The following is a 21,586-nucleotide window of genomic DNA, read 5'->3' on the forward strand; positions in this document are numbered from 1 at the left end:
ATTCTGCCGGTCTCCTACTCTTAATATCATTAGTGCCAACGTGTACAACTATATCACCTTTTGTGCCCTTAAAAGATGATATTCGCTCTACAACGTCATCAACCTTCGCCCCTGGCAGACATACCTTGGTCCTGTTCCGTTATAGACTTCAGTATAGCTCGGACACAGCATGGTTTTGTTAAGGGGAAGTCTTGCCTGACCAATTTGATTGGATACTATGATGCAAAGGAACTGGATGCAGGGAATAACTTTGATATTATATACTTGGATCTTAGAAAGGCTTTTAATACTGTTGCACATGGAAGACTGCTGCACAAATTGGAGCAGTGTGACATTGGAGGCAAATTGCTGCTGTGGATAGAGGGGTGGCTGAGGGGGAGAAGACAGAGAGTGGTAATCAATGGACACTGCTTGTCGTGGACTAATGGTATTAGTGGAGTCCCTCAGGGCTCAGTGTTGGGTCCATTATTGTTTTCTGTATTTGTAAATGATATTGATGATGGTATATCAAGCTTAATGTCGAAGTTTGCAGACGATACAAAGGTAGGCAGGGTTGTCAAGGACACCTCTGATACTATGCTGCTGCAACAGGATCTGGAAAGGTTGGGCTGAGAGGTGGCAAATGAAGTTTAACATTGACAAATGTAAAGTACTACACATGGGAATCAGCAACCCCAGAGCAACGTATGAACTCTGTGGTACTACACTGACAGTGGTAGAGAATGAAAGGGACCTGGGGGTGGTTTTGCAGGCAGATGTGAAGTTCTCTGAGCAGTGCAGACATGCTGCAAGAGTAGCTCATGGTATATTGTCAATGATATATAGGAATTTTTCTAGCAGGGATAAGGAGGTGATTATTCCCTTGTATAAGGCAATGGTCAGGCCACACCTAGAGTACTGTATACAGGTCTGGAGGCCTCATTTCAAGAAGGATGTAGAGCTGCTGGAACGAGTACAGAGAAGGGCAACAAGATTAGTGAATGGAACAAAGGGGTCTCTTACGAAGAAAGGCTTAAGTTTTGCAAATTACAGTGTCTGGAGACTAGGCACCAGCGAGGTGATCTGATAGAGGTGTATAAAGCCCTGAATGGTTTGAGCATGCTCAATGCTGATGGGATTCTTCCTCTCGCTCAGAATAATCACCTGAGAGGGCATAAATTCAAATTGAGGAAAGACAGATGTAGGATAGATGTGTGGAAATTTGCCTTTAGCCAGCGGGTGGTTGGTTGGTGGAACAGACTTCCATCCCTTGTAGTGGAGGTTGATAGCCTAAATAAGTTTAAGGCTCAGCTGGACAGGTATTTTGAACGAACAGAGGGGTGAAGTGGAAGTGGTGTTTTTTTTTTTTTTGGCTGATGCTGCATAAGCTTGCTTTCTTGCATCAAATGCCTCTACTAATGCCAATGCTAAAGTTTGGTCCAGCAATCAACTACCCACTGGCTAAAGGCTAATTTCTCTGCACATCTATTGAACAACTTATATGGCTGTACTAATGGTAATACAACCTAATACACACTTGGGAAAAAGATTGCTGTGAACCACTAAGTAAACCTTCTGTGGCTTTTTTACATCCAAGGGAACACAATAAGGTTCAAAGATGGTACAGTTCTCTCTTTAGAAAGTGGTAAAAATTGAAAGTAATATGAAGATTTAATTTTTATTTATGTTTAAATCAATTATAAATGCACTTAATGTCAGTTGAAGTTCTATGGTTGCCACATTTTAAAATTTAAATAAGGAGGACATGAACTGTTTTGGAATAAAATGTCTTTTGGGTATATAACAAATTGTAAATATGTATTTAAAAAACAGGCTTGCGTTATGTGAACTTGATACATTTCTGTGATTTTGTTTTTTAAGTTAGTGTTTGATAAATGTACCGTTTTTCTTTTTTTTGATACCTCAGTAAACAAGTATGCCTAATTGGAAATAACGCTTTGGGTTAGGGTTATGAAAGTTAATTGCAACAATAGAATTTTGTCGTGAATAGTTTTTACTGATATGTTACATAACGTTGCCATTTGCTGCTTTTTTTTTACGCGAGGGGTGTTTCTTTTTTTTTTTTATCATTCTGAGTACATGCAGTTCGTTTTTTTTTTTTTTTTTTTTACTATGGCTACAAAACGATTTAGCTGTCGATATAACTGACACGTGACAGTGCGTGCGGTTCGCACCCTGGTCTGTTGAAAGCGCCAATCTGTAGTCGCAATGGACTCCGAAAGAAATTGTGTGAAGCCGAACTTAAAAACACACCCGCTCGAAATGAGCTGAACTTGAGGGAATCTGAAGAAACTGCCGTAAACACCTGCTCAGTTGAATTTCTTTGTTTTAACTTCGAAAGCGGAATAACTGATGTTTGGGACGCCTGTTCGTGAAGCCCTAACCCTAACCTGTAATGCTGTTAGAAGTTCAAACATGTGAACCTTAGAAAGGCCGCTTTCTCAGTCAACAGCAATTATTAAAGACCAGTGAGAGACTAATAATAAATTACGAACTGGTCGTAGTACAACATATCACGGAAAATTTATACTCTGTGTTTTTACGTGCAGTGAAGGTACGGTCGTATTTATTTGTTTTAAAAAAAAAATTTAATTGTGTACTTGTTTGGCAGCCAGCAGACTCCATCGTGAGTAAGAAGTTTATTACTCTTACGCAATTGTGTGAAAGTGCTGGTCGCCAGAAATAAATTTGCATAGATACGAAGTTGCCAAGTAGTTTTCGAAACATTTAGTTAATAAATATCCTTTAACTTTATTTTAATACAGTTGAATTCCATGAACTAATTCATCAGCGCTATACAGAGAACAAATTGAAATAGCCGTTTCGGGGGAATGGAGGGAAAAAAAAACATTGAAAATATGTCCGATTTTTGTACAGCCGGATTTAGGTTATAAAAGTCGGATATAAAATGCTGTTTAACCTTGTTGAAGTTATGTGGCGTTAGGAAGGCCTGCACTTTTTTCATTTTGTGTGTACACTTATGTACACTTCAAATTTATGTAAATATTAAAAATATATATTTTTTTCTTAAGCAGGATTTAAACTACTTAGTTAATGTAGAGGTCTTAATGCTCACTGCAGAACAAACTGTCTTCATGGTGAAGCCCTACTTTCAGACATTTAGTAGCCCAATTTGCTATTTAGCCTTTGACATTGTAATGTTGCTACAGAGTTTAATTTGCTATTTAGCCATTGTCTCATCTTTGAAAGAAATGCAGGACCAAAATTAACAATTTGATTTCATTTGTGTTTGAAAGTGAAGCAATACCAGGGCAACTCGCTGTGAAGGGCAAACTTTGTTCTGCTGTCAGCATTAAAACCATTAACTGCTGGCTGCAAAATAATAATAAAAAAAAACTATATAATCTAATAATTTTATTTTAAAATCTAATTAATATTATACTTAGTTTTATAATAAATTCATAATTATTCACTTCCATTGCTAGAAATACAATTTTCTATCTTTATTTTCCCTATTCTTTATGTAGAAGCTATTGTCTTTGGGCTTGAAGAGAGAGGGTAAAATGGTAATCCTAGTAAAATAGCAGTCTCTTCATTCAAAAAACCAGATTTAAAAAAATATTTACCATTGGTTTTGTATGTAATCTTTTCCCATTCTTTTTTTTATGTTATTTGCTTTTAATATATTTACCTTTACTGATTAAAAATGACTATATAAAATTTCTTTCAAACTGATTCTATCACTTTAAATATTTGAGAACAGTTACTTTCTTTAAAAAGTTTTAAAATTATTTGATGCTTTGTTAAAAAAAAAAGTTGCAGGACCAAAGTGCCCAGCCAATAAGGGAAGAGAGACAATATCAGCAGTCTGTTTACAATATTAAGAATTTATGCATTAATTGTAAAAGTATAGTACTGTATAGCTTTTTACTTTAACATTACAGGGTTTTAATTTTTTTCAGATTTTTATCCAACATCTAATGCCATTTTGTTTTTCACCAAATGGAGAAACTCCAAAACTGGTACTAATAATCAATTAGTACAAGACTAGAGAATAAGAAATATAGTAATAATGCTCATATTAACATATGCATAATCTTCATTATAACAGTAGAATTAATAACAATTATCAATTAAAGATTAACAACATTTTTGCCAATTTTGGTTTAAATGGTTAGAAATATCAGTATTTCTGAATGCATTCCAATTGATTCATCTGACATGTATTGAGTTTAGATAATGAAGGCATAGCTGAGATTGAGAGGACAAAAGGCTTTGGTAGTGAGTCCTGGTAGAAAAATATCTCTAACTCCCAATAATTATATAAAAGTTGTGCAGAAGCTTTGAAAAACAAAGTAGGGAACTGAAAACTTTTTATATTAAGTTTTGAAACATTTTATATACTTTATCTGTTGGAGAGAGCTTGACTGTTTTCATTGAGATTTCTGTTAATGGAATTTTTATTGTAACCTTCTTTTATATTTATTTGATTATTTATCTTCAGAATAAGTTGTTTAAGGTTACTACTTTACAGGGACCTCAGGGTGAAACAATAGGCGCTTTAGTCCAGCCACTTCCTGTAGCCCATCTGATCTTCAGGGCACCATCAGAAGCTGCAGGGAAATGTTGGATGGATGCGTTGGAATTGGCACTAAGGTGTTCCTCACTTCTTATGCGAACTATGAGCTCTAAGGAAGATAGGTCATCACCATCAGCCCAGTGTGTACCTCCAGAGTGCATCACAAGGCAACAGCAAACACAATGGAATGAAAGCGATTTAGAAAAACACTTCAGAGATCAAGGTAATTTGTTATATGGGCTTTATAAATGCAGAATTTTTTTATACTATACGCTGGATAATAAGTTTGAGCTTTTATACTGCTACTTGCATAATATTTGTATTATTTGATATATGTATATTTTATTTTCAGATAAATTTTTTCCTGGTTGCCAATGTTATTACTGTAATTAAAAATTAAATTGTCATGTTCACAATTCATAATAATAGTTTTAGGAAAAACTTAATTCTTTTTAATATCTATTATATGTCACTTATTCACTTCTCTGTTACTTTCCTAAAACAGTAATTTATAAATGAAATGATCAGCACACAGACAACCTTCTTTAACAAAAAATCAGAAGCAAAAATAAACTTTGCTGGTAGTAAAGTTTATTTCTGCTTATTCCAAAGGATGGATGGTCTCTTCCCCAGAAATAATTTCATTCCCACCTTATTAACACAAACAAATTTATATCAAAAAAAGAAATAATTAAAACAAGTATAAAAAAATTTTCTATTTTCATAGAATGAAGCATTTTTCTGATTGTTGAAATGATTAAAGGGATTGTTATTTTCTTTTTGATAGGAAATCAAGTGTACAAAATTACACTAAAATAATGTTATTAAAATATTTGAAAAAATAAACTATGAATTTTCATTCATAAGCATTTGAAAATGGTGTGTGAATAATAATGTTGTAATTCTAATGAACAGCTACCATGCTTCCCCCCCAACACATACCCATTCTGTTAGGATTTTTTTAATGTGGTCAATGTTTATTTAATTGTAATTGGAACTTAATTATTCTATTAATACTGAAAATGTTCATTCTTCAGGTACCAATTTTTTTAAGTTCAAAAATAAGTCACCCAGTGTCAACTTATTTCTCATCAACTGGTACAGTACCACCTCATCTAAATAAACCAGTCTCATCAACCAGTTTAATACTAGCACTTTGTTTATTGGAGACTTGAAGTAGTGAAATACACAATTAGCCTCCTCCAGAGCAAATCTCTAGCAATCCTCTCCCACATCTTTCTTAGTGTGTTATGATTGATATCTTTTGAGGTTATGATGAATCATGGCAAGATCTAGTCTTCCTTACATTTTGAGGGTACAGCTCTAAAATGGTGTTAGCATTAGTCATGGCATATGATGCAAGAAAGCAAACTTACACCCCCCCCCCCCAAAAAAAAAAAACCCACTTCCCATTCACCTATCCATTTGCTCCAAAAGTTTGTCCAATTCTTCCTAGAATTTATTTAAGCTATGGACTTCCACAATGACAGATGGAAGTTTGTTCAGCATTAGACCACCCGCTGGCTGAAGACAATTTTTCCGCACATCTATTCTACAACTGTCTTCTTCAGTTTGAATTTATGCCACCTCAAGTATGTAATCTGAACAAGAGGAAGAATTCCAGCAGCATCTAACTTGCTTAAACCATTCAAAGTCTTATACACCTCAATAAGATGACCTCAAAGGTGTCTCCAGACACTGCAGTTTGCAAACTTCTGGTAACAGCAACCCTTTGTTTCCCTCACCAATCTCATTGCCCATCTGTTTTCATTCCAGCAGCTCTACATCCTTCCTAAAATGAGCCTTCCAGACCTGCATGCAGTACTCAAGGTGTGGCCTGACCTTGCCCTATATAGAAAGGGATAATCTCCTACTTATCCCTGCTAGCAAAATTCAATTACATCATTGACAAAACACCATGAACTGCTCTGGCAGCCTGTCTGCACTGCTTTGAAAACTTCATATCTGACAGCACAATAACCCCCAGGTTTTTTTCATTCTTCACTTCCCTGAGTATAGTACCACACAGTTAATACATTACTCTGGGATTACTGCTAACCATATGAGTACTTTGCATTTGTCAATGTTAAACTTCATTTGTCACCTCTCAGCCCATCTGCCCAACTTTTCCAGATCCTGTTGCAGCAGTGTAGTGTCATTAACAACCCTGCCAACCTTTGTATCATCTGCAAACTTGGATATTAAGCCTCTTTACACTATCAGTATATTTGATAAATATAGAAAACAACAATGGTCATAATACCGAACCCTGGAGGACTCTACTAATAACATTTAATCCACAATGAGCAGTGTCCATTGATTACCACTCTGGCTTCTTCCCACTCAGCAATCCCTTTATCCATAGCAGTAACTTGCCCTTAATGCCATAATGCTCCAATTTTTACAGCAGCCTTTATGAACAGCAGTATCAAAAGCTTTCATAAAATCCAAGAATATGATATCAAGATTATTTTTTCCATCCAGTTCCTTTGTGACCACATCGTAGTATCCAATCAAATTGGTCAGGCAAGATTTCCCTTAACAAAACCATGCTGTATCTATTGACTTCGAACTATAACTCAGCCTTGTCTAGATGAATCTGCATTGCTTCTTTAACCAGTGACTCCATTACTTTCCTAGAAACAGAATTTAAACTAACAGATCTGTAATTACTGGTATCACCCTTTGATCCCCCTTTGTGAATTGGGGATGCATTTGCACCTCTCCGTCTGGCCTCAGTAGCCGAGTGGTCATGAGCGGGAATGCAGTAGCACATGTTCTTTGAGTAGACCGGGGTTCACCCCCCCCCCCTTTTTTTTTTTTTTTTGCACTTATCCAGTCTATTGGGACCTCCCCTGAGTCCAAGAATGCTCTCCTAATTATGGCTAAGGGTTTGCTCACTTCATTTGTTGCTTCCATTAATATAAATGGATATATCCCTTCTACCCCAGGTGCTTTTCTTATGTTTATCTTCAACAATTTCTCTTCCAGTTATTACAGAATCATTTAGCTGCCCATTAGAAAATGAACTTCTGGGCTCCACTTCTCTATAGAATTCCTCATGTGTGACTATAGATGCAAAATACTCATTTAGTTTGTCAGCTATCTGAGCAGGATCATCAATAATCCAACCATTGATACCAAGTGGATCAATCTGATTCATCCCTTTCCTTCTACAATTTACATGAGTAAATAAGTCTTTGCATCCATTGCCAAAGATTTCTCCTAATCCTCCTTTGCCTGCCTAACCTACTTTGTGAGTTGGTAACAGACTAGCTTATGTACCACAGACTTCTATGTCACCTGATAATTTAGATGCATCCCATGCAGTGTTCTCTGCTACGAGTCTCATTATTTCATGTGACATTCATTTAGGCCTAAACCTCAAACATTATTTTTTAGTTGATATGAAAAGTGTAGTAGTTTCCAAGACTAATTCCTTAAATGTTTCCCAGTTAGAATTTGTTGTTGGTAACATCAGTTGGTCCCACAGTTTAGAATTTAAAAACTGAGGCCACTGTTTTTCACCTTTACTGAATCTTTGGGGGAACTCCACTAATAAAATTTGCTCAAGAAGAGAAATGCCCATTGATAACAACTGTCTCCAAATCGACTATCCCTTTACCCAACTTGCCCTTATGCCACAATGCTCTAACTTATAAAGTAGTCTTATGTGCAAGAGTATCAGAAGCGTTACTGAAATTTAAGTATGTGATGGAGTAACAAAGGAAGTGGATGTAAAATTATTTTTTTGCATTCAGTTCCTTTGTTATTTCATCATAGTATTCAATTTGTTTGGTGAGGCATGATTGACTCTTAAAAAATCCATTTTGTGATTTCTGTTTAACTGAGTATAGTTAAACAGCAATCAAAAGTAATGCAGGACCATATTTCTGTCAATATGGTTCTGCATTACTTTTGTTAACCAGTACGGCCTCAGTAGCGGGAGTGCAGTAGCACATGGTCTTTGAGTAGACCGGGATTCATGCCCCTGACTGCTGAATATGGTCGATCTGCCAACTCGCACTGGACCAGCGTGGCAGATTATGGTCCATTTCCCTCAGCACGAATTGTTGAGGAGGCTTCCATCCTGCAGTGGGTTGATAATGGCTGCACTTTACCCTTTTTTTTTTTTTTTTTTTTTTTTACCAGTACCTCCATTATTTTCCCTAGAACATAAGTCAAGCTTTAGGTGTGTAATTACTCATCCTTGGCATTGATAACCCTGTGTGAATTAGGTCCGACATTTACACATTGTACTCAGATCAAATGGAAGTTAGAGAAAGAGACTGGAAAATACAGCGAACAAAGTAATTGGACAAATGAGACTACAACCAAGAAAGCCATGGATAACAAGTGAAATTCTCAACCTGATTGTAGAAAGAAACAAAGCCAGAAAGAAGAATACAGCTGAAAGACATGAATATTACAGAAGAGTAAGAAATAAAGTGACAGAGGAATGCAGAAGGAAAAGTGAATGGATGAAATATGCAAGGAAGTTGAAGATAATTTAAACGATGGAAAAACAGACATAGCATACAAGATAGTTGCCACATATACTCGAGACCCTAAAACCAAAAGCACAGCAATAAGAGATAAAGATGGAAAACTACTGATTAGAAATAGAGACATAGGAATAAGATGGAAAGAGGACCTCTATGAGGACAACCAAATAAGTGAGGAAGCCTTGGAGGCCAAACATGAAGTAAAAGGATTGTTTGGGGCCAGACCTATTAGAATATAGAAGAACTCTAAATGAGATCCCCAATGGTAAAGCAGGAGACAAAACAAGAAAAGAAATGTTTAATATCATAAAAGCAGTCTATGAAGAAAGAAAAGATGTGGATGACTTTTTTCAAAGCCGGACAGTGACATTGCAAAAAAAGAGGAAATGCGACTGAGTGTAAAAACTACCAAACCATCAGTCTGCTTAGCCATGCATCCAAATAAGTTTGGACATAATAAAACACTGAATTACTTAAACAGAGGTTTTAAGCAAAGATCAGTTTGGTTTTCGAAATATAAGAGGAACACGAAAAGCCATCTTAACGCTATGCACAATTGTAGATCAAAGAATAATCATAAATAAAACCAGACACACAGCTTTTACTGATCTAGAAAAAGCATTTGACAATGTTCTCTGGGAGAATCTTTTTAGTCATGAAGAAGGCCCAGTTTTATTGGAGAAATTGGCGAGCCATCAAAAAATTATATGAAAATCAAACGACAAAAATTGAATTTCAAAATAATGAAGTAATAGTGAGATAAGAAAAGAGTTAGGCAGGAGTGTGCATTATCACCATTACTATTTAGCTTTTACATGGAGGACACTAGAGAAAGTGAAGTTTAAAACCAAAGGAATAAACATAGGAGTACAGGTGCAATTCATATGTTTTGCAGATGATATAGCAGCGCTAGTGGTAAATGAAGAAGAGTTGAAAACACAAAAGAAGTAATGGAAGAAGCTTTCTTAGAATACGGGTTCAAAATTAACACAAAAAAGAACAAAAATAATGGTTGCCGGAAAAAGTCAAAGAAAAACAGATGAAATAGATAACAAGTATATCTTGGATGCAACATGCAAGAGGGTGGCAAAAGCCATTTAGAAATAAAAAGAATTGCAATAGTGAAAGAAGCACTTAGGAAAAAAATCATTTATTGCAAGCAAGATAAACAAAGAAAAGAGGAAGAGATTCGTGAAATCCTATATATGGCGTGTACTGCTGTATGGATGTGAAACATAGTCAATAACAGCAACAGACTGGAGGAGAATAGAACCATTTGAGGTGTTTTGCTGGAGAACATTGATGAAACTCAATTGGAGAGACAAAAAGACAAATGTCCTCTGAGTAGTTGAGGAACAAAGAACAATCAAGAAAACCATAATAAAGAAGATGGTTCCTAGGGCATCTCTGGAGACAGTGATTTGATAGTAAACATACTAAAAGGGCAGCTTGAAGGGAAAAGAAGCAGAGGACAACCATGAATCGCACTACTTGATGATGTGCTCAGACTCTCAAGAATGAACTACAGGGAAGTAAAACCAGAAGCCCAAATTCTGGTTGAGTGGAGAAAAAAGATCTCTATGGTGACAAGGCTTGGCCCTTCGAATGATGATGATGACTCATCTCCAGTCCAAAGGGAATTTGCATGAATGTGATTCTTCATAGTTATGGCAGCAGGTTTGCTGACCTTTTCTGCTGCCTCTCTCAATATAATCAGAAATCCCATCATCCCCTGGTGCCTTATTTATGTCTAGTTGCTACTTGTTTTACACTTTCTCTCAGTCATCATAAAATCATGTTTTCCTGTAATTTGATATACTTCTGGCATCTTCATACCCAAAAAATAAAAATTCCTCATGTGTGAATGTAGATGCAAAATACTTGTTCAGCCTGTGAGCAACCTGGGCAGGATCATCAGTTATAATATTTATAACTAACACATCAATGTGATTCATCCTTTTCAGGTTTTACATAAGTAAATTCTGCTACTTTACTTCATATTCTTTGCCAGAGACTTCTTGTAATCTGCCTTAGCCTGCCTGACCCACTTTGATTTGATTGCAGACTACCCTCTACCTAACATAAGTTTCTGTATCTCGTGATAATTTATTAGCATCCTATACATTTATCTCCTCATGAGGTCATCTGATGTCCATTTATGTTTAAATGTTGAACAATGTCTCTTAATTGGGATGAAAAACTGAATTTTCAATCGGTCCCACTGAATAGAATTCAAAAATTGTCTGACCATCGTGGACACCTTTAGAAAAGCAAAACCCTTCCCTTTGACCTTGACAGTACTGAAGTAAATCTCCCATCAGTTGATCACTATCACATAGTGGTACTTTTATCTGACAGTTTAATGCATAAAGAGTCACTGCTGTTAATCAGATCAAGTATTGCCTTCTCTTGTTGCCTCTCTAACATGCTGGTGTAGAAAATGGTTGTTTGAAAAATCCAGAAAAGTCTTTCTGCCGTGCAAGTACAAACCCACAAGTTCAGTCAATATTCAGAAAATTAAAATCCCTCAATTTAAGATATTCTGATTTACTGATCCCTTCTTTGCGTTTATAGTTGTCTATTATACTCATCACAGTTGTTAGGCTTATTAGCATTAGCAAAGGCATGTGATGCAAGAAAGCAAGCTTATATAGCATCAGCCAAAAAAAAACCCTTATTTTGCCCATCCACTTGCTCCAAATGTTTGTCAAGTTCTGCTTTGAATCTATTTAAGCTATCAACTTCTACAACAGATGGAAGTTTGTTCCAGCAATCAATCACCCGCTGGCTAAAGGCAAACTTCTGCACGTCTGTCCTACAACCGTCTTTCCTCAATTTGAATTTATGCCCTCTCAGGCGATTATTCTGAGCAAGAGGAAGAATCCCATCAACATTGAGCATGCTCAAACACACATCTACTCACATTCTTATTTTCTCAGTGCTTATGTCACACCAAATTGACATAACATTGCACTGACCACACCTGTCAGCTGGTTGCACTGCTATAGAATCTACATGCTTCTAAACCCCAAGCATAACTCCATTTTGCCCTTCCTATCCTGTACACATTGTACTGCCCATACTTAAATTCCACATTCCTTATGTCTGCATTTGATGAAATAACCAGATTTGTTTCACTTTAAATTTGTTTACTACGCTTTTACTTATTCATTATTTTTACATTTACATTCAATATGCCTACACTTGTTTTTGCTCCTTAGTAACTCTGACACATACCCATGTATTTACTTGTCCCATGACACAACTTGGTTTTGGGCCTGCCACATGTCCGAATGGGATCACTTTTATGTTTTTTTTATGACTGCAATCAGTGAAATTCATAAAAAAAACTTAGTTTTATTTTGTGGTTATATAACTGATGTAGAAAAAAATGTAATTGAGGTTTTTGACAATTTTGATGTGTAATTATTTTTAAATATTATATTTGCCTAAAAATTTATTCCTGTGGAATTTTTTGATGCTTGTGTGTATATTTGTCTTTTGCATTGCATATCCAAATGTTAACTGAGTCTTCATCACTAAACAATGTTAAACTTTTTTTTGGTACTATTTCATACCACGATTCATTTGCAGACTTGGAGGATGATATCCACACAGATGACAATCATGAAGGTGAACATGATCTCCACAGTGTTCATTCCACTGACTCTGAATCAGAAGTCCGTTGTGTGGAAGATGAACCAGATAAAGGGCCACTGGAAACCCCTTATGTTGAAGATGAAGCAGAAGAATTTGGAATTGTAAGTATCTGTGTTAGAGAAATGGACATATTTTTTATCTGTGTACTTATCCAGTATTTTTACATTTCAAATAGGGATTTTTTTTTTTTTTTTTTTGTTATCATATTCTTCTTTCTGAAATACAAAATGCTATTGGAATTAACCAGTTCTGATGATTGTTTTTATAAACAAATTACTGCAATTGTTCTAACAATGCTATTCTTGAACTTTATAGCCTGCTCTGTCTTGGAGTAGTAGCTTATGTTTATATTGACTTAGTGTAACGTTAAGTTACACTGTTGTTTACTCTAATGTGCATTGCAGTATGTAATTGAGAATAAGTAAATTCAAATTCCCTATCAAGCTTTTTAGGCACTTTAGCTTATATGCATAAAGTGCCTGTTGTCTTCTCCACATCTGCATGCATGTAACAGCTCTGCTCCTAGTGGATGCGTTTTCATAACATTTTTATGTTTGGTAGAAAGATATGCCGAGATATCTCAAATATCATTAAAATCAGATGAATACAAACCCAGAAATTATTATTATTATTATTTTTTTTTTTTTTGTGCATCCATCCACATGTAATTAGCTTGACTTACAGTGAATTAGAAAAATTTGTCAAGTCTCCTCAATTTAATTGAACTTGGACCAGTAGAAATTTGTCAATTAACATTTCTTTGTCTATTTGTCTGTCTGCATGTAATTCAAATGAACTTCAATTTCTGAATGACAACTAAAAAACCAGAGAAATCTATCCCACAGGTTATAAACTAATAAATATTGGTTTAATGTAACTTATTCCATTGGTATTGGGCCCAAGTGAATGTTAAGCTGGCATGCATCTGTGAGTAAAACAATCGAGGAACTATTCCAATAAGATAGGAAGAAAATGAACAGCTGAGCAGAACATCTTGCTGGAGAATTCTAGGTATAAATGTTGGTTATTAGAAGAAATGAGCTTACCAAGGCCATTGATTTCATTGTCTCCTCTCCTTGATTTCATTGAATTTCAAGTTTGACACACACACACACACACACACACACACACACACACACACACACACACACACACACACGGTGTCTCAAAAATACACAGCATGACTTCAGGAATGAGTTCCTCATATGTAGACAATAAAAATATTTTATATCAACATAGTTCCGTAAATGCTTGATTCTTGAGTTATTAACAGGAATGTCTTATCTCCTGCAGGTAATTAGTGGTAATATGGTGGTTTTCCATTCCGACCATGTACTCAAATCAGGAGCAAGCAGATATGCACTTTATGTACGGGTTGGCGGATGGCAATGCTCTAGAGGCTCATCATTTGTACCACAAAAGGTTCCCAGAATGAAGATGACCAGGCAGGAAAACGTTTGAAGGTATCCATCACTGCCTTTGTGAAAATGGGACCTTTACACCTCATGCTTCTGACAGAGGACGACCAAGATCTAAGACTCCTGGTGCCTGTTAGTCCCCTATACAGACTACAGGCAGCTAATACACGATAAATTACTGTCCCAATGGCAACAATCCTGGCATGAGCAAGTCACAAACAAGCTCTATCAGATAAAGCCTGTAATCCGACATTGGCAGTCTAGTCTGCGCAGAAATCGCAGAGAGGAAGTTGTTTTAGCTCGCCTCCGCATAGGACACAGTCATCTTACACATGCCTTTTTGCTGAGGGCAGATGACTGTCCTATGTGTGAGAACTGTGACACCTATTTAAGTGTACGGCACATTTTAACTGAGTGTCCTCGTTTTATACACGAACGTGAATTCTATTTTACCGCTTTTAGTCATCTGGCTGAGCCTTATACACTCAGTCAGATTTTATCCGACAATGACAATGTGTCTGCTGTTTTTAACTTTTTAAAATCAGTAAACCTTTTTTCTCGTATTTAAAATTGATTTGTCATTCCTTTGTTCATGTTTTGTACTATTACTCCTTTTATAGCTCGACATGGTGGCCTAACTCCTTAGGTCACCGAAGATCTTAACTTTTTATTTATGACCGGTATTTGGCGCATTATAGCCTCAGTTGCTGATGCGCCAATAAAACCCAAACCAAACCAAACTAAGACTCCTGAAGTAGAGGGGTGGACCAACTGCCTGGCCTCCACGCTCAGCTGATTTAAACCCACTAGATTTCTTCTTGTGGGGCTATTTAAAGTCATTGGTGTATTTGACTTTGGTAGCTGATGTGGAAACTCTTTCCCAATCGAATTGTGGCAGGTTGTGAGACAATACAAAACATGCCAGGAATTTGACATCGTCTTCGCTAGTCCATGTGAGGCCTGTATTCAGGCAGAAGGTGGACATTGTGAACAGTTGTGTCATAGACAGACCTTAAACTCGGAAACCAGGCATTTCCGGAACTATGTTGATATAAAACATTTTTATTGTCTACATATGAGGAACTCATTCCTAAAGTTATGCCGTGTATTTTTGAGACACCCTGTGTGTGTAGACAAATAGGTTAGATGATTGTATTTTTATTAATTATATACACCAATGAGCCAAAACATGACTAGCGAGTCATGCAAATCAAAGCACCTGTCCTGATCCACGCAGGTGTGCGCGGATCAGAACATGATATAAAAAAACACCTGATACTGAGCTCCATTAATCAGTGTTACTCTTGTTCTTCAGATGGGAAAGGCAGTGGACTTAATAGAGTTTAACAAAGGCAAAATTGTAATGGCCAGACGACTGGGTCAGAGCATACCCGAAACAGCACGGCTGGTGGGATGCTCGTGGTAACAGAAGGGCGACTGTGGTGCAACAAGCCAGTAATCAGAAAGGCACTCAGAGTGGCCTATGCCACTCTGAGTGCCTATGCTAACCACGGTTCAGCGGCGACAATGCTTACAATGGGCACGTGAGCATCGAAACTGGACCTTGAGTCACATTTCCTGTTACACCATGTGGACGGCTGGGTACGTGTGCGTTGTTTACCTGGGAAAGTGATGCTGCCGGTGTAATGCTTTGGACGATGTTCTGCTGGGATACCCTGGGTCCAGTCATCCATGTGCTGGCCACTCTAACGTCTACCACGTACCTAAACATCATTGCTGACCAGGTACCCTTTCATGGCAATGGTCTACCCCTCTGGCGGTGCCGTCTTTCAGCAAAATAATGCACCATGCAACACCACCCGGATTGTTTGACTGGTTTGCGGAACATGAGGAAGACTTTCAGGTATTACCCTGGCCTCCAAATTCCCCAGACATCAATCCCATCGAGCATCTGTGGTTTGTGTTGGAACAGCAACTCTGATCTGCGGCATCTCAACCACAGACCTTACAGGAGTTAAAGGATCTGCTAGTTACGTGTTGGTACCAGATATCACACAACACATTTAGAAATCTTGTAGCGTCCATGCCTCGCTGGGTACGAGCTGTTTTGGCTGCATATGAAGAACCAGCATCATATTTTAGAGGTGGTCATAATGTTTTGACCCATGTGTGTGTACACAGATTTGACTGATGGACTTTTTCCTTTTGTTAGGACATGATTCTCCAAAGAATCATGGCCTAACGAAATGTACAACTTGTGCAGTGTTTACCAATCTTCTGAAACTAGATGTGATACAGCCAAGGTGTCATCTTTGTATGTGTTCAGTGCTGAAAGTGTGAAGAATTAAGCGTTTTCTCAGCATTTTTTGGGCATTCATGAGAATGTGAAGATTAGGGTAGATGCTCTGAAAGGTATTAAAATGGTGGGTCCATCAAGCTTAGCTGCCCAACTCAACACCAGCGCTCACACTTGTGCATCAGGCAGCACAAGAGGTGGTTATTGTCAGGGAAATGGCAAATATATTGTGCAAGATAGAGTACGGCCAGGGGCAAAAGTAGTAGTAGTAGTGGCATGTGATGCAAAAAAGCAAGTGTATGAGCTTATGCAGCATCAGCCAAAAATCACACCATTCCCTCCAAATGCCTGCCCATTTCCTCCCTTAAATTTATTCAACCTCTCAACTTCCACAATGACAGATGGAAGTTTGTTCCAGCAATTAACCACCCACTGGCTAAAGGCAAATTTCCGCACATCTATTCTACCTCTGCCTTTTCTTAATTTGAATTTATGGCCCCTTAGGTTCGTAATCTGAACAAGTGGAAGGATCCCATCAGAATTCAGCGTTCTCAACCCATTCAAGGCCTTATACACCTCAATCAGATCACCGCGCAGGTGCCTAGTCTCCAGCCACAGCAATTTGCAGAACTTAAGCCTCTCTTGGTAAGAGGATCCTTTCATTCCCCTCACCAATCTTGTTGCCCTTCTCTGTACACGCTCAAGCAAATCGACATCCTTCCTAAAATGAGGCCTCCAGACCTGTACCAGTTCTCAAGGCGTGGCCTGACCATTGCCTTATACAGAGGGACAATCACCTCCTTTTTCGTTCTCGCAAAATTCCTATATATCATTGACAAAACCCCATGACCTGTCCTGGCAGCCTGTCTACATTGCTCAGAAAAGTTCATATCTGACTGCACAATTACTCCCAGGTCTTTTTCATTTTCTACCACTCTAAGTGTAGTACCACACAGTTGATACGTTTCTCTGGGGTTACTTCTACCCATATGCAGTACTTTGCATTTGTCAAGGTTAAACTTCAGTTGCCGCTTCTTAGCCCATCTGCCCAAATTATCTAGATCCTGTTGCAGTAGCACACTGCCATTACTGTCATTAACAACCCTGCCAACCTTTGTATCATCTGCAAACTTCGGCACTAAGCCTGATATACCTTCATCAATATCATTGATAAATATACAAAACAACAGTGGACTCAACACTGAACCCTGTGATACTCTACTAATAACATTAGTCCACGAAGAGCAGCACCCATTGATTACCATCCTCTGTCTTCTCCCACTCAACCATCCTTTTATCCATTGTAGCAACTTACCCTTAATACCATTCTGCTCCAATTTGTACAATAGTCTTCCATGTGCAACAGTGTCAAAAGTTTTCCTGAAATCCAAATATATGATATCAAAATTATTTTTTGCATCCACATCATAATAACCAATCAAATTTGTCAGACAATACTTTCCCTTAACAAACCCATGCTGTGTCTGAATTATTGCTGCAGTCTTGTCTAGATGATCCTGCAATGCATCTTTAACCAGTGACTCCATTATTTTACCCGGAACAGAAGTTAAACTAACTGGTCTGTAATTACTCGTGTCACCCTTCGATCCCCCTTTGTGAACTGAGGATACATTTGCACATCTCCAGTCAGTGGGAACCTCCCCTGAGTCCAAGGATGCTTTCATAATTATGGCTAAGGGTTGGTTTAGTTGCTTTGCCGCCTCCTTTAATATAACTGGATAGATCCCATTAACCTCAGGTGCTTTTCTTATGTTTAACTTCAACAATTTCTCCTCCACTTTGCTCTCAGTTATTACAAAATCATTAAGTACCCTGCTACAATTTGATAACCTTCTGCCATTTTCAAACCTTAATAATTCCTCATGTGTGAATGTAGATGCAAAAATAGCCATTCAGTTTGTTTGCTATCTGAGCAGGATCATCAACTGTTTTTCTTAGCATCTTTTGCCAAGGATTTCTCGTAATCTACCTTCGCCTGCCTAACCTCCTTTGTAACCTGATTACAGACTAGCTTATATCTGCCATAGGTTTCTGAGTCGCTTGATAATTTATATGCATCCCATGCATTTTTCTTCTCTGTTAAGAGTCTCATTAGTTCATTTGATAACCATTTAGGCCTAAACCTTGAACAATATTTCTTAATAGGTATGAAACTTTTAGTAGCATCCACGATTAATTCCTTGAATGCTTCCCACTTAGAATTTACTGTTGGTAACATCGTCAGTGATCCCACTGTACAGAATTTAAAAACTGTCTGAGACCACTGTACTCACCTTTACGGAAGCAAAAACACTTTCCTTAACCCCTGATGATAATTAAATTTTTAAGTAAATCCCACATCAGTACACTGTTATCACTGCCACCTAGTGGTTCCTTTATCTGTAAATTCTTAATACACGAATGATCACTGCTGATAACCAGATCAAGAGTATTACTTTCTCTGGTTGCCTCTCGAACATGCTGCTGCAGAAAACAATCATCCAATAAATCCACAATAGTCTGACTAGTATGTGAGTGACCAACCCACAAGTTTCAATCAATATCTGGGAAGTTAAAATCCACCATTATAAGACATTCCGATTTACTAGCCCACTATTTCTCTGTTCAATTGTTCATTGTACTCATTAGAGTCATTAGGCCTATAACACACTCCTACTCTTATTTTTGCTTTTGCAGTGCTTATGTCACACCAAACTGACTCAACAGTGCACTGTTCATCTATATCAACTGGGTGCACTTCTTTTGATTTTATGTTTTTCTTAATTAACAGCATAACACATCCTTCCTTCCTAACCTGTCTATCCTTTCTGTAAACATTATACTCTCCAAATTCCAGTTCTGCATTCCTTATATCTGGGTGACACCACGTCTCTGATATCCCAACAATATCCACCTTTGATGTCTTGACCAACACTTCAAATTCATTAAATTTATTTACTATACTTCTAGCATTGGTATACATGTAAGCATTCCTATTCCTAGTTACCCTAACACATCCCATATACCCACTTATTTCACGATGACTACCATCCGTCCCTGAAACCCCCAATACCCCTTGCTCCAGGTCGCTACTTATTCTGATAGAAATTGTGCAAGAATCACCTTCACCTCCGTCTGCGGCTACTGTTAAACTATTAGTCCTTGTATCCCCCCAAGCTAGCAGTTTTCCGACCCCCCCCCAACACTGCCTCGATAGCATCAGCAAATATTCTTGCACCCTTTCTATTTAAGTGTATCCCATCCCTGTAGAAGCAGTGTGTTCTGTTAAGAAGTACAGACCAGGCTGAAAAATATTCAACCCCTTGAGCCTTGCACAATCTTTCCAGGGCCGAATTGATCGACAAGACTCTCATCATATACTCCTTCCTATCGTGTCTGGGCAGAATTGCAGACACTTTCAAATTCAACCCTAATTTACGGCTTTTGTTCAACAGTGACCTGTACTTGTTAAGTAATTTTGCCGTCTCCTACTCTTAATATCGTTTGTGCCAACGTGTACAACTATATCACATTTTGTGCCTTTAAAAGATGATATCCGCTCTACAATGTCATCAACCTTTGCCCCTGGCAGACATACTCTGGTCCTGTTCCACCTATCCTTTTTACAAAGCATCTTCCCCGTTTCCCTGACAATAGTTACCAACAACTACTAGTTCCTGTGGGACCAGCACATTCTGCCTTGGGGGTTGCCAATGTGTTGCGCGATGACCAACTGCAAGCTCTGGTGTTGATGTGGGCAGCTGAGAGCTTGATGGGCCCCTCAATTTAGATCTTTCGAGGGCATCCACCCTGTCCTTCAAGCTCTCATATAGGCCCATAACAACGCTGAGTTGTCGCCTGATTTCCTTACACTCTTACATCGTGTGCGCACACACACACACACACACACACACACACACACACACACACACACACACACACACACAAAGATATCCCCCATGGCAATATTGCGTTCTGTTCCAGAGAGTTCGACAAACATTTCACAAGTTGCACATTTTTTTTTTTTTTTTTAGGCTGTGATGCGTTGGAGAATCCCAAAACAGTTCTCCACCGAGTCACAGCACTCCAACTTTGTGCCCGTTGCTTTGCTGCTCTAGTCTGGGCAGGATATTTTAAATTAACATGATCAATAAATTTAATTAATTAATTGTCAATACTACGCTATCTAATAGAATCCTAAATGCAGTGATGCGTATTATGCTATATAATTATACGTTAGAGCTACCTAGTTGACACAATTAAAAATTTGAATTCCCTACCACTCTATACAAAAACAATGGATGCAAGATTCGAACGAAATAACAGTTTTACATATATTAAGTAGTAATCTACAAAAACTCTTTATCTAAATTAAAAATAAAAATAACCAGCGTATCTATAAGACTACGTATAAAGTACAATATAAAATAACAATTAGGTAAATAAAAAGGCAAACACTTATCGCTTTTTCGGAACCTGTAATTTTTAAAGTGAGTCAGCGCCCTCTCGATGTAGAGCAGATATCATCTTTTGAGGGCACAAAAGCTAATATTGTTTTACGCTTTGACAGTAATGATATTAAGGATAGATCAAAGGACTTATTTAAAAAGTATAGGGCAGTGTTGGGAAAAAGTTGCGAGTTAGGATTAAATTTGAAAGTGTTTTCAATTCTGCCCAGACACAATAGGTGAGAATACATGTTGAAAGCTTCTCCATGTGCCATCTGCTAACAGAGTTGGCAACCATCAGCAAATGTCTCTGATGTATCTGTACAACTGCTGAGATTTCACTCCCGTCCAATTTTTGATATATGCACATTCTCCCAGGTTTTCTTCTTCTGCCCTCATTAATTAGCCTTGTAATTGCATATTTGTGTCTCCATGTCAGGTGTCCAAGATATGCCATATTTCTTTTCTTTACATTCTTCAGCAATTTGATCAAATGTTGAGAGCCCTGTGAATTCATTTGGCCCTGGAGAGAATTTACAAGGCTCATGGGATAGAATTTTCTCGGCATGGTCTGTGCTTGTTAACAGGAGAGACCTGTTTTTACAAGGATGAGATACTCTTAAGTAGAAGAATGCAAGAATATTTGCTGATGCTGTCGAGGCAATGATAGGTGTGCCAGAAAACTGCTAGCTTTGGGGGTACACAGACTAATAGATTCACCAGAGCTGCAGTAAGAGATGGTGATTCTTGTAATGCAT

At 37.7% G+C, this 21,586-nt stretch overlaps 1 protein-coding gene across 8 annotated transcripts in view; it reads left to right on the top strand.

Moving 5' to 3' along the window:
- Positions 1-21,586, top strand: part of LOC150080016 (oxysterol-binding protein-related protein 8-like) — a 464,021-nt gene that overhangs the window by 326,545 nt on the left and 115,890 nt on the right. For all 8 annotated transcript variants that reach the window (XM_090383709.1, XM_090383711.1, XM_090383710.1 and 5 more), the window contains 2 exons: positions 4,496-4,763; positions 12,640-12,806. In XM_090383709.1, coding sequence (XP_090239835.1) covers positions 4,496-4,763; positions 12,640-12,806 — 435 coding nt within the window. The remainder of the gene's footprint in view (positions 1-4,495; positions 4,764-12,639; positions 12,807-21,586) is intronic.

The sequence above is a fragment of the Mastigoproctus giganteus genome, chromosome 10, assembly GCF_048544385.1.
Source record: "Mastigoproctus giganteus isolate SK-2022 chromosome 10, ASM4854438v1, whole genome shotgun sequence".
Classification (NCBI taxonomy): domain Eukaryota; kingdom Metazoa; phylum Arthropoda; class Arachnida; order Uropygi; family Thelyphonidae; genus Mastigoproctus; species Mastigoproctus giganteus.